At 38.4% G+C, this 13,950-nt stretch overlaps 1 protein-coding gene across 1 annotated transcript in view; it reads left to right on the forward strand.

Annotated features, from left to right (window-relative positions):
* Window positions 1–1,542: 1,542 nt before the first annotated feature.
* The window catches only part of LOC131535838 (zinc finger protein 658B-like), a 175,230-nt gene continuing 162,822 nt past the window's right edge, over window positions 1,543–13,950 (forward strand). Inside the window, exons 1-2 of the mRNA XM_058768343.1 lie at window positions 1,543–1,969; window positions 4,899–5,018. Coding sequence (XP_058624326.1) covers window positions 4,934–5,018 — 85 coding nt within the window. The 5' untranslated portion in view covers window positions 1,543–1,969; window positions 4,899–4,933. The remainder of the gene's footprint in view (window positions 1,970–4,898; window positions 5,019–13,950) is intronic.

Consider the following 13,950-nt stretch of genomic DNA (forward strand, 5'->3'; position numbering starts at 1 on the left):
TGGCAGATTTACCATCAGACAGGGTAATGCCAGATGATCCACCTTTTACAAGAGTAGGGGTAGATTACTTTGGACCATTCATGGTTAAACGTGGAAGAAGCCTTGTCAAGAAATATGGAGTTATCTTCACTTGCTTGGCAATTCGTGCAGTGCACATCGAGGTTGCTTCTTCGTTGGACACTGATTCCTGTCTAAATGCTATACGTCGGTTTGTAGCCAGAAGGGGACAAGTGAAAGTTCTCAGGTCAGACAATGGGACCAATTTTGTAGCTGCTGAGCGTGAGTTAAGACAATCCATTGAAAAATGGAACAACCAGAAGATTCAGGACCATCTCAGCCAACAAGGAATTAAGTGGGTTTTCAATCCTCCCACTGGGTCTCACCATGGTGGGGTATGGGAGAGACTGATACGCTCAATAAGAAAAATGCTTAATGCTACAGTTAGAGAACAAGTTCTTGATGAGGAATGCCTTCAAACTGTTTTCTGTGAGGCAGAGGCTATAATCAATAGTCGTCCAATCACAGCAGCATCAAGTGACATAAATGATCCGGAAGCTCTGACTCCGAATCACTTGTTGTTACTCAAGACAAAGCCGTTATTGCCTCCAGGACTGTTTGACCAAGATGACCTGTATTCTAGACGCAGATGGAAACAGGTGCAGTATGTTTCTGATTTGTTCTGGAAGCGTTGGTGTCGGGAATACTTGCCACAGTTGCAACAGAGACAAAAATGGAACAACACAACAAGAAACTTCTCTGTTGGAGACATTGTTCTTGTAGTTGATGACTCTGCTCCTAGGAATTCATGGATGTTAGCAAGAGTCATTGAAACCATTCCTGACAATAAGGGCCTCGTCCGACAAGTCCGCATCAAGACAAAAGCAAACATTTTGGAAAGACCTATAACAAAACTTTGCCTGTTGCAGGAGGCAGAATAAATAGCCTATATATTGAAGGCAATATGTCTTTAGGAACCTAAATTTGTGTTGTTTTGGACTTTTAGATTTCACCAAGGGTTAAAATAATATGGCTCCATCTGTTTAAATTTAAGTAATTGTTTCAAGGAGTTTGAGAACAATTAGGGGGCGGTAATGTAGGAGCCTATTTTTGTTCAGAGTCAGTAATTAATGTTCTATTATGCGGTGCATTTCAGTTTGAATATTTTGGTTTGGATTGTTTGCATTTGTGAACTTTATTCTTATGTGCCATTTGGATAAATATTCTGTATTTTACATGGAAAATATGTACTATGTCAAAATCGTGTACTGGCTCTTTAAGAATCGCGTCAGTTAAGTCTGGCGGCAGTGTGTTCTTTGGAATACAGCGGAGTCACACAGTTTCTTTACCGCATCCGTGAGATTTCAGATTTAGGGTTATATGTTGTTTATTTTATTTTATTATTTTATCTCTGAGTCGAGATTAAAGCCATATATTGAACAAGAAAACGGATTACGTGGATTGTTTTAGTGGGACACGGAGCGAGTGAAACTGAAACTAAGATACGCACTCACATATATATATATAGTCACGGGGTGAAGAATCACACGACAAGTGAAGTGCAGTATAAATGCCCCGGAGGGTGGATTTATTGGCGTGTAACAGGGTGAGTAAGGTGAAATCGGTGCCTCTGTGCTGATTGTGCTCTCTCTCCTCCTGTTCCTTGGCCGTGTGATCGTGCTCTGTGATAAGTCTGGCTTTTAGGAGTGTGCCGCTCGGTCAGTCGTCGCTGTCGCTGCCGCTGCCGCCGCTGCTGCTGCTGCTGTCTGCGGGAGAGATTAGAGAGAGACGTTAGTCCTTGCTTCATGGAGAATGAACTCACTTGTGGCTTGCTTCGGCGTGGCTTTATAGCCCGGTTGATAACGAGCAGCAGCTGTGACTGGGCGGCCGGTGATGAGGGAGTGCAGGTGTTTCTGATCTGTTTCCAGGGCGACGCTGATGAGTAATCGGGACGCTCGACACACACACAGAGGTGAGGACATGGTAAAAGGAAAGTTAATGGCTTTGCATGGATCATTAAAGATTTGGAACAGAATTATCCCAGTAGTAACAATACCAATAATACCAGTATGGATTTTACCACAAGCTAGTATAGATTTATGTTTATTGAAAGCCAGGCAAGGAAAGGGTCAGTACATGTCTGAAGCAGAGGTGATAGTTCCAGGTATGAACACTTCACACAGGTGTTACAGATGCCTCTAAAGATGCACAGAGTGGTCAGATGGGGGTAGCTTCTGTGGGGTGAAAGAATAACAAATCATATCTCAGTGTTTACAGGAGAATTAATAGCAATCATGATAGCAATAAATAAAGTCAAAGAAATGGGAATAAGTAATTCAATAATATGTTCAGATTCAAGTTCGGCTTTGATTTGTTTGAAAGAGCAAAAATCAGAAACCAGACAAGATATAGTTTTGGAGATATTACAGATTCTATATGCTATGGAACAAACACACGAGAAAGTACAGTTTATATGGGTTCTGGCACATACCGAGGTGTCAGGAAATGAAGAAGCAGACAGATTGGCAAAGGAAATCATTGATATGCATATAAGATACAGTAAATCAGAATTTAAATCAATTATAAAAAGGGAAATAAAGAAAAACTGGCAATCTGATTGTGATAATGAGCAAAAGGGAAGACATCTGCATACAGTTCAACCATTGGTTGGAAGAGGAAGGAATTCAAGCGGCAGAAGGAAAGATGCTTGTGTTATCTCTAGGTTAAGGTTGGGTCATACAGGACTAATTCAACACTGCAAGCTATAGAGAAACATCCTTCAGGGTCGTGTGAGTGTGGAAGTACAGAGACAGTGGAGCATGCACTCATACACGGTGAAGAGAGAAGCAGATTAACTGAAGACTTTTTGAAACCGTTTACATTAAAGAATATTTTGAATTTAATAGGAGGGAACAGTATATTAATACAGTTTCTGAGAAGAGCCAGGTTAATACAGAGAATATAGACAGATGTATTATTATTATTAATATAGTATTATAAGTAATATCAGTATTCCTGTTCTCTGTGCTGAGAGGAGATTGTGCTGTAGATGGAGGAGCTGAAGGCACGACTCTTGATTGGCCTGAGATCTGAGTCTCTGGTCCAGTTTCCACAGTAGATGCGGTAACGCTCTATTAAGATAGCGACCCGCCAATGAAGAAGAAGAAGAAGAAGAAATTAAACTGAACTGTTCATGCAAATTTATAGTTTTACCAAGCATTGCAAAACTAAAACTTTCTTATTAAATGAAACGATGCAATGCTTGATTTAACATGAATCAGTGTTATTTTTGTGATAACAGAAAAGATCCCTATATCGAGAAATAGTTCAAAAACAGGTGTTTTAGTAGTTGAACCAGGGGTGTATTCCAGAAAGCACAGTTAACTTACCGTCAGATAAACCCTGAACTCTCGCTTGATTGACCCCAAACCTTGATTACTCGAGGTATGTGGTTCCAGAAACGCGTCCGGGAGTAAGTTCATTCAACTCAGAGTATGTTCTGGTTAAGACTCGAGACATTCTCAACAGAGCGACGAATCCACGAGTCACTATGGAAACGGACGCTGTTTCTTTCTTCTTCTTTTGTTCAGTGGTCATTTACATGCTTAGTGCATATCTCCAACTAATTGATGGTTGTGGAAGCATTTTTCTTCTTTTTCCCCCGTTTAATCTTTAATCCTTGAGAATAAGAATTATATTGTTTGTTTGATGCTAATTATAAATTAAGTCATATCAGATATGTATTTTTATTATATAAATACATTATAGAAAATGCCGATCCATGTGCGAGATATAAAATTTAATAAATATTTTTAATATAATAAATTAAACATTACCTTGTCTTATAATATTGTTTTATAATTTATAGATAACTGTTATATATGCCAATAAAATAAATATCCAATAACCATTCTAGAATATTACCTTATTTATTACTTGCACTATATTGCCAAAAGTATTGGGACACATATAATGGTATTTTAGGGAATTGTGTGCTTCTAATTTTATAGCAACAGTTTGGACAGGACCCTTTTCTATTCTAACATGACAATGTCTCTGTGAATAAGGCAAGGTTCACAAAGAAATGATTGATTGAGTCAGTGTGGAAGAGCTTGACTGGTCTGTTGCTTTAAAATTAGAAGCACACAATTCCCTAGAATATCATTATATGCCTAAACATTAAGATTTGTACTCATGGAAATTACTACCTGTTCATTAGAAGGGGTGACCCAATACTTTTGGCAATATGGTGTATATTAGCGTAATTAACATATATATATATATATATATATATATATATATATATATAATAGGCGATAATACATATTGTAATATTATATAGGCTAATCTTGTGTGCTATCTGTCACACCCACTGAAGGCTCATCAGTAGATCACGTGTGCACTGATGGAGCTGAAGTGAACTAACCCTGGAACATAAGCTGCTCCGGAGCAGGTTATCTTCAGAAACAAGTTGCTATGGTTACTTACATACCCTGAAAGTATCCTCTGATTTTGGAACCGAAAGCTGAGGTTTTCCGCTCACTTATCCTCAAACATACCCGGATATGTCACATAACCTGCTTTTTGGAATACACCCCAGATGTTTTGTACAGTGATCACACGCTCTGTTGGTTAAAACAGTGTAAATGAAACGAGAAGACAAAGATGTAGGCTATAAGACAATTTTCACAATCCAACTGCAAAAGTTTCCATAACAGTACAATCTACTGAATTTAACATGAACATCATTAAATACCAAACATAAACGAAATCTGTCATGTCTTTGTTGGTATAATTTGTGTTCTTTTAGTAATGTGTAGTTCTAGTTTTGAGTGTTTTTTGGCTAATCGGTTCGCTGACTGAGACACATCCAGAATTAGTTTTTTCTTTATTTTTCTCAGAGAAACTCCCGGTGAAGTGACTGAGATCCATAAAGATGGCGTTTATTAAAGAGGAGAGTGAAGACATCAGGATTGCAGAGGTTTTCAGCTTGAAACATGAAGATACTGAGGAACAAACAGGTCGGTTTCTTTCTCAAAGCTGAACTCAGTCATTTGATCCTTATTCTGTCCTCTTCTACAGATATTAATGATATTTTTGAAGAATGTCCTAATTAAAGCGAATAAGACACACATACTGTTTCTATAAGATTATTATAGGGTAAAATTGAATCTTTAACCTTTCTAATGATGGAATCGTCCCGTATTTGAAAGTAAAATGATGTCCTGTGTCAAATCAATACGGGATGCAATTTGTCACGTATTTTACAAAGGCCCACACTTAGCTGACTAAACAAATAAGGATTTTGCTGCGTGGATAATACTAATATCAATTATGATGAAATCAGTTTCAAAAGAAGTAGTAGAGAAGCTCATTTGCCCATGATTGCGTTTCATCCTCTTTGTTTCTACAGCCACAGAGTCTGGAAAAAACTGTGCCGTTTTATGGCCACTTCACACGTAACGCAGCATTAAGTTAACCTGCGTGGTTTCTCAAAACATGTTGAGCTCACATCTGCCCTTTGAACACGAGAGGCTCTCCAGATGTAGGGCTGAATGGGAAAGTTATCATTTGGTCCAGTGATGAACTCAAGGTGACGCGCAGCGCAAAAAATCAGAAAAAAAAAGGTTTCTGTAGCTAACACTTGAGCAATAGCAGGAACCTGGCTCTCTTAAACCTTAATGGAATAGAAAAGGACTGGAAGGCCAAGAAAACATTCAATATCTGATGAGAAGTTTCTCAAAGTTTTTTCAAGGGCATTTGATTAGCAGCAAATGCCTCTAAATTCCAATAGAAACAGTAAGAGTGTACTTAGTTTGTCACACATGGCTTCTCCATTTTGGCCCCCCCTTTTTTTCACACAGTGATTTCTAGCGATTATCGCTGATTTGATTGCACAGATACTATTTAAACTAAACTGAGCTAGACAATGACATCTCTGAATTCAATAATGAAATGCCTTTAACTGAAAATTGAAAATTGAGTGTTTAATCTTATCATTATACATTACTGACACTCTATCCTCCAATTTGATACTGTTAAGTGCTTTGACACAATCTGTATTGTAAAAGCGCTATATAAATAAAGGTGACTTGACAGTGTGTTATGAGTTGTTATTAATCTGAGGTTGTATTTACCTAATTTTAAAGACTACTAAGGACTAGATTATCTTTTTTTTTATATTATTATGTCCTGATACATAAAATTTATAGAATTCAAAGGAGGTTCACTTTCTCTTTCACATGACTGTATCTGTTGTTGCCTCCTCTGAATAGACCAGAGACACAGAATTTAGTCTATATTGCTGTCTGCTGTCTAGCAGGCCAGAGACTCAGGTGTATATGGTTCAATAGGGGTACTGCAGGGCTCGGTACTCGGCCCATTGCTTTTCACCCTGTACATCCTACCTTTTGAATATTAGATATGAGGAAGCATGGCATTAGTTCTCTTTCAGAGGTTCACTGACGCAATGGGTGTGACGATTGTCTGAAGCCTGTATAGAATCACGCCAATTCATTGGCTGATGGTGTGAGATGCCGCCCCGACGTCATACGTGATTGACGTAGACACGTGCTCACGCCATTACACCCCTCAGATATTCCTCTCTTCAGAAGCATTCGTTCTTGCGTTTTTTTTCTGGCCCAATTCTCTGCACCGTTTTGGAGTTTCTTTGCACTTCAGCGACCGCATCAGTGGAATATTATTCTCTGAGTGGTGAGTGGAATGGACTTTCGTCGGTGCCAGCTGCCGTGCTCTCGTCTCATCGCGAGTGACGACCAGCACGGCAAGCACATTAGATGTATGGGCCTGGCCCATGCACGAGATGCTATCTTTGGCGTTTCTAACCGCAAGTGCTGCGAGAATTTAACTTTAAAAACCTTGCGTGCTAGACTCGTGTTTTTTTTTTTGTGAATCTGCCATTCTCTCCTGCCGCACACTCCTCTGGAGGCCTCCTCTCTCTGCGAAGCCACGGCCTGGAGTTTGTATCTGGAGCTTTTCACTTTCTCTCCCTCTATCGCCCGAGCATCATGTTTTACTTGAGATATGCTTTAAATATGCTTTCATTTATACCATTTGGAATGCAGTACTATTAGATGCATGAAACTCGCGCACTGACAGACTTTCACGTGCGCTTTGTGTTTGTTTGTCTTGAAGCTCGATTGCGGCTGCAGTTAAATGCACTTGCATTTTTTAATACTTTTATACGAAATTGATGTACACGCAGTCAGTTATGTTTTCAGAGCAGGACAAAACATCTGATATATCGAAATAGATCTGTGCATGAGTCTGAATGCAGCCTGTTAAAGCTGCCACTGTCTATGATCTCATCAGTAATAATCAAATGGCAATAATGCTGAGGGAAAAAAAGAAAATCGTGAAACCAGTGAAGATTCACACAGAGATTCCAACTATAAACAAATTTTGGTTAAGATGTAAAGTAGGGGTGGGCAATATGACCAAAATCTTATATCACGATATAGTATTTTTTTTCTTTTAAAAAGGTTTTTATGATATTAAAATCTTTGATACCATAGAATTTTCATAATCCTTGTCACCAATGTCAATATCAAACTAATACAAGCCTAAAAATAGACAAAAAAAAAAACTCAAGCTCACTGAAAATAAATAAACAGTCAGTGATGAAATAAGTATAAGAAACTAATTGCAAGCAATAGGACAAAAAACTACAATAAATAAGAAACGCTACATACATTGTGTAAATTAATTAGTCTTCACTGAGTTAATTATATCTATCTATGATAGATATAATTAACACGTATTATGTATAGATTCTATACATATATCATTATTCATCATCATTTTATTTATATATATATATATATATATATATATATATATATATATATACACACACACACATACATATATACTGTATATATATATATCATTATTTTTTATTATTATTTCTTCTTATTAAAGTTACAAAAGTGATTTAGTCAAGAGCAGTGAGAGATTTTCTAGCAATGTGCTATGATTAATATGAATGGCAGACAGAACGAATATTGGACAGCTTCCCCTTTAAGACCGAAGTCCGGATCCAATATACTGTTACATATGCGTTTTCTCTTTTAGCTGTTTCCTCTCTCTTAAGACCTAAATCGCTGTCTTTATGAGGATACTTGCCAAGACGGGGATTCTGACGCATATAAGTGTGTTTATGTAATCGTTCAAAGTCAATAAAGCGGAAAAAAAATAAATAATGCGCGGTCCGCTCACATAGAAACGGAGACGGCGCACGCATATAGCTCTGTTGTATGTGTTTCAACGGCTTAAAATCGGTTGTTTTAAAACTGCAGCGCTTAAAAACACGTGTCCATGCTACAGATGTAGTTCCTCGTAGTAGTAGAACGAGCTCCTCGTTTTGTCCTGGCTGGTCGTTCTCCACCTGGTTCTGTCTCCCCTTCACGCCCCGTGGTGGTGTGTAAAGATCGCACTCATCCAAATGATTAAAAAGTATTACCGTAAACAATGTATTTTGCGACACCACGAAATAAACGATAGAACATAATATGAAACGATAGACTTTTTATTTCGTCCATCCGATATATATCGTCATATCGCACAGCCCTAATGTAAAGTTGTAAAGATGTATTTGCACAGCAGAAGAATTAATTTGTGGGAAAAAATGTAGAGCAAGAATCATTTTGGAATCGGATCGTGACTCCCAGAATCGGATCAGATCGTGAAGTGCCTGAAGATTCTCACCCCTAGCTTCTCATGACTTCATCATACCATGAACTTTAAATGCCTTTATATCTGAAAACTCTTTACAAAACCATACATTTTTTCTTTTAGATAGCTGAAGCTGTAGGCTCCTGCTCACAAAAACCCCTGCAACTAACATATAATTCCATTTTCTGCACTCTATACCCTACAAAGGACAAGTATGTATATGTACTGCCATGTCTGTGCCATTTATTTGATCAGTTTATTTTTGTTCAACATTAAATATTTAATGAGGAGTCCACATCAGTAGCTTGTTACACTAAAAGGTGTCTTCTTACCTTTTTTTTTTTTTTGTAAATCCTTTATGGTCTTGTAAACCAGCTTTATTTTTTGTAGAGTTTTCAGATATACAGGCACTTAAAGTTCATGGTATATGTACTGAATTCCTTCTCAGCTCTTTCTAGGCATTACTGTTGATTTAACTGGGTCTAAATCAGTATTTAAAAGGACCAAGTCACCACTTTAGTCATGAAGTCATGAGAAGCTAATGCTCAGTTAATGATGACTGCTGTATTTGTGCTGTATATGTACTGTATATGTGCTGTGATTGGCCAATGTTAGGTAGAGGTCTGCTACCCGACCTCGCAACCTTATTTCTCTGCAATGAGGGGGTAAAATGCAGAGGCGGACAGTAACGAAGTAAATTTACTTGAGTATTGTACTTAAGTACACTTTTTGAGTATCTGTACTTTACTCGAGTATTATTTCTTCTGGAAACTTGCGACTTTAACTTCACTACATTTGAAAGACAAATATCGTACTTTTTACTCAACTACATTTATATCAAGGTCCCCAAGTAGAAAGTCGTTATATGTAGCAGTTTTTGCAATGAGTGCATTTTCAGATTCACTGAACCCTTTTTTTCTGCGAAAATCCGGCCTGTGATCTGCCAGGACCTTCCTATGTTGCCAAGTCTTACAGTATTTCTAAGCCCGCAGTTTTCTGCCTAGCTTTGAATGGACATTTGGCTGATATTTTTTACGAAAATCTGGCAACCTCGGGATCTTCCCCGCTAAACTAATGTAAAAGTCTGCGCTACTGCACAGCTAAAAGCACTCTAAAAAGGCATGTGTTAACTCATTAAAGACCTTTGGAAAATTAACCATATTTTTACTATAGTAACCATAACTATGGTATTTGCAGTAAAATCATAGTATCAACAAATTTACTATTATCTCACTATAGTAACCTATAGTTTGTTTTCTTTTCAATGTTTGCGTTGTTTGCCTAAAATGGACCATATCATAGACTTTAATATCTCTTTGAAAAAGAACTTTGTAACTTTTAAACAAGTATTAAAATGAGCTCAATGTAGCTGTAGGAGTGTTAGATAATATTTTTTTTTTATATGTTTTGTAACATAAAACCTCTTAATTCCAAAGATAATACAAGCTAATCAGTGTATTCAGTAGTCAAGTCAAGTCAAGTCACCTTTATTTATATAGCGCTTTACCAATACAGATTGTGTCAAAGCACTTAACAGTATCAAATTGGAGGACAGAGTGTCAGTAATGTATAATGATAAGATTAAACACTCAATTTTCAGTTAAATGCATTTCATTATTGAATTCAGAGATGTCATTGTCAGTAGGTTGCATTAGTGGCATATGCTATTGTAAATATACAACAATACGACAATGCATTTACTTTTTACTTTTGATACTTAAGTACTTTTAAAAACATGTACTTCTGTACTTTCACTTAAGTGAAAATCTGTCTTTACAACTTTCACTTGTAGTGGAGTAGTTTTTGACCAGTGGTATCTGTACTTTCACTCAAGTAAGGAAGTTGTGTACTTTGTCCGCCTCTGGTAAAATGTTTTTGAAGTAACTAAGCCTCATTGCTCGTAGAGAGAGAGATGTGCAGACGCAGGTTCACATACAACTTTCATCTCTCTCTCTCTCTCTCTCTCTCGCTAATTCAAATAAATGATAAATTCATTCAAATTAACGCAATCTTACCGCACTACATCTCTGTGTCTGATTTAAAGCAGGCCGAAGGCTAACGAGCCTAAACTGACGAAAATGACCATCATTTGCACAGTAGAAGAATTATCGTCTTGTCGTATACAACCATTCAAAAACTCGGCAGAATTTATGTGACCGCTGCACCTGATGTTCATAAACTTTCATAACTGGTAAGTGTTTTTTTCTTTTGCCTTGTGAAGTGGCCGAGCCTTGATGAATCTGTTTCTTTACATGTAGCCTATTTGCTTACTGACCATTGCATGCAATCGTGAAATACGGCATCCTTTTTCTTTTCTTTTTTTTTTTTTAAATTGGCTATTCGTTGTGGGGGAAAAAATAAATAAATTTTCAGATTCGGGTCGGGTTCGGGCTCTGAATTTAACTGTGCCGATCAGGTTGGGTCAGACGATCTCGGGTACGGGACGGGTTCGGGCTTCAATTTAAAGCCCGTGCAGACCTCTAATGTTAGGGTCCCTTTACCTGCAGGCTACTATGAAGAAGATATGAACTTATTTGCTTAACTTAATCCTCTCCGCGCCAGGAGGCGCATAAGGCCTGGACATTTTCTTTCCACTGCCTCCTATCTTTGGCTGCTTGTCTGGCTCTCTCCCATGAAGGCCACCCCTCTCCATCTCGATCCTTTTCAACAGTTCTACGCCATGTTGTTTTTGGCTGTCCTTTTCTTCTCTTTCCTTCTGGCCTCCAGCCCAAGACAACAGCACAGTCGCTAGTTGGATGTTTCCTCAGCAAGTGACCAATCCAGGTCCCTCTTCTCCTCCTCACTTCATCTCGGACTCTCTCAGTCTCTGCCAGTTCCAGTACCCTCTCATTGGTGACATGTTGTTGCCAGCGAATCCTGAGGATTCTTCTGAGGCACTTGTTCTGGAGGGCATCCAGTTTTTTTTTCTCCTCCCCTTTGGTCAGCTTCCAAGTTTCACACCCATGTAGAAGTGTAGATAGCACCAAAGTCTTGAACAATGTCACCTTGGTCTTCCTGCCGATGTCTCTGGCGTAAAATAATTTGGCCAGCTTGTGAAAAACTGCACAGGCCAAAGCTATTCTCCTCTGTATGTCCCCTGTGCCACCTCCATCATGGGTCACGTCCGCACCAAGGTATGTGAAGCGCTCCACCTCCTCCACGCCATTCTGCCCTTCCTCCTTGCTGTTCAACTTCATCACCTTGCACTTCTGGGCGTTCAGTTTGAGCCCTACCCTTCCTGCATTTTCTTCCAATCTTGTGGTCTTCGTCTGCAGCTGGTCAAATGCTGATGATAGTAGGGCTATATCATCAGCAAAGTCTAGGTCCTCAAGTACTGTGGTGAAGTTCCATCTTATGCCTGTCTTCTTGTTCTCCACTGTCTGCCTCATAACCCAGTCAATGATCATAATGAACAGGAATCCTGACATGCCAGCAGCCTTGCTTGACTCCGGTGACCACTGGAAACCATTCAGTTGTCTCCCCTTCGTCTATCACTGCGCACTGAAACTCTTTGTACAGTGCTCTGACGATAGCGATCAGTTTGCTTGGTATGCCATATTTCTGTAATCACCCACAGGCCTCTTCTGTCGATGTAAGCAAACGCCTTTTCTTGGATTGTGGTGTTCCACTCATTGGCCTGTTCCAGGATGTTTCTGAGGATGAAGATCTGATCAGGGTCATGAGGCAGACAGATCTGATCATATATATATATATATATATATATATACACACGCATACATACAGTCATGGCCAAAAATGTCGGCACCCTTGGTAAATATGAACAAAGAAGGTAAATGTGAAAATTAATCTGCATTGTTAATCCTTTTGAGCTTTTATTAAAAAAAATTCACAAAAATCTAACCCTTCATTGGATAATAAGAATTTAAGATGGGGGTATCATTATGAAATAAATGCTTTTCTCTAATACACATTGGCCACAATTAACGGCACCCTTTTATTCAATACTTTTTGAAACCTCCATTTGCCAGTTTAACAGCTCTAAATGTTCTCCTATAATGCCTGATGAGGTTAGAGACACCTGACAAGAGATCAGAGACCATTCCTTCATCCAGAATCACTCCAGACCCTTTAGATTCACAGCTCCATGTTGCTGCTTCTCTTCAGTTCACTCATGTTCTACAGGGTTCAGGTCAGAGGACTGGAATGACCAGCAGAAGCTTGGTTTTGTGCTCAGTGACCCATTTTTGTGTTGTTTTTTAGGTTTGTGTTTGGATTATTGTACGGTTGGAAGATCCAAACATGGCCCATTATAAGATTTCGGTCACACTTTATATTAGGTGGCCTTAATTACTATGTACTTACATCAACAAATAAGTTCAATGTACTTATTGTGTTCATATTGTATTACAAAACACTTTTGCTGCTTTGAGGTGGGATACAGGTAAGGTTAGGGACAGGTTTGGTGATATGGGTAGGTTTAAGGGTGGGTTAAGGTGTAAGGGATGGGTCAACAGTGTAATTATAAATGTAATTACAGAAATGAATTACAGATGTAACTACAGATAGGTATTTTTAAAAATATAAGTACAATGTAAAAACATGTATGTACACAATAAGTGCATTGTACCAAATAATTAATTTAAATGTAAGTACATAGTAGTTAAGGCCACCTAATATAAAGTGGGACCAAGATTTCTAATATAGTCAGTCATTTGTTGTTTTTGTTTTTTTTTTATCTGTTGGTATTTGATAGAAACCATGATGCCATGCGTCTAAACAAGATGTCCAGGACCTCCAGCAGAAATATAGGCCCACAACATCAAAAATACAGCAGTATTTCATATTTTTATCCCTGTGTTCACCAAACCCATCTTGAGTGTTTGCTGCTAAAAAGCTCATTTTTTTTGTTTCATCTGAGCATAGAAGCCAGTCCCATTTGAAGTTCCAGTCGTGTCTGATAACTGAATATGCTGGAGTTTGTTTTTGGATGATCGAGGAGCATTTTTCTTGAAGCCCTCCCAAACAACATGTGGTGATGTAGGTGCTGTTTGACAATTTTTTTTAAAGGTTTTCTGACCCCGAGACTCAACTATTTTCTGCAATTCTCTAGCTGTGGTCTAGCTCCTTCTCACCGTGCATTAGGACGATATAGACACACGTCCACTTCCAGGCAGTTTTGTAACATTTTATTACAGTTTTGTAACAATTCAGTCACTTGAGAACAACGGGCTGACGCACATGGGTTCTGGCGTTATTTCCTTATTACTTCTCACGTGTTTTGGTGTGAAATGTAGTTTG

The sequence above is a fragment of the Onychostoma macrolepis genome, chromosome 03 (genome assembly GCF_012432095.1).
Source record: "Onychostoma macrolepis isolate SWU-2019 chromosome 03, ASM1243209v1, whole genome shotgun sequence".
Classification (NCBI taxonomy): Eukaryota; Metazoa; Chordata; class Actinopteri; order Cypriniformes; family Cyprinidae; genus Onychostoma; species Onychostoma macrolepis.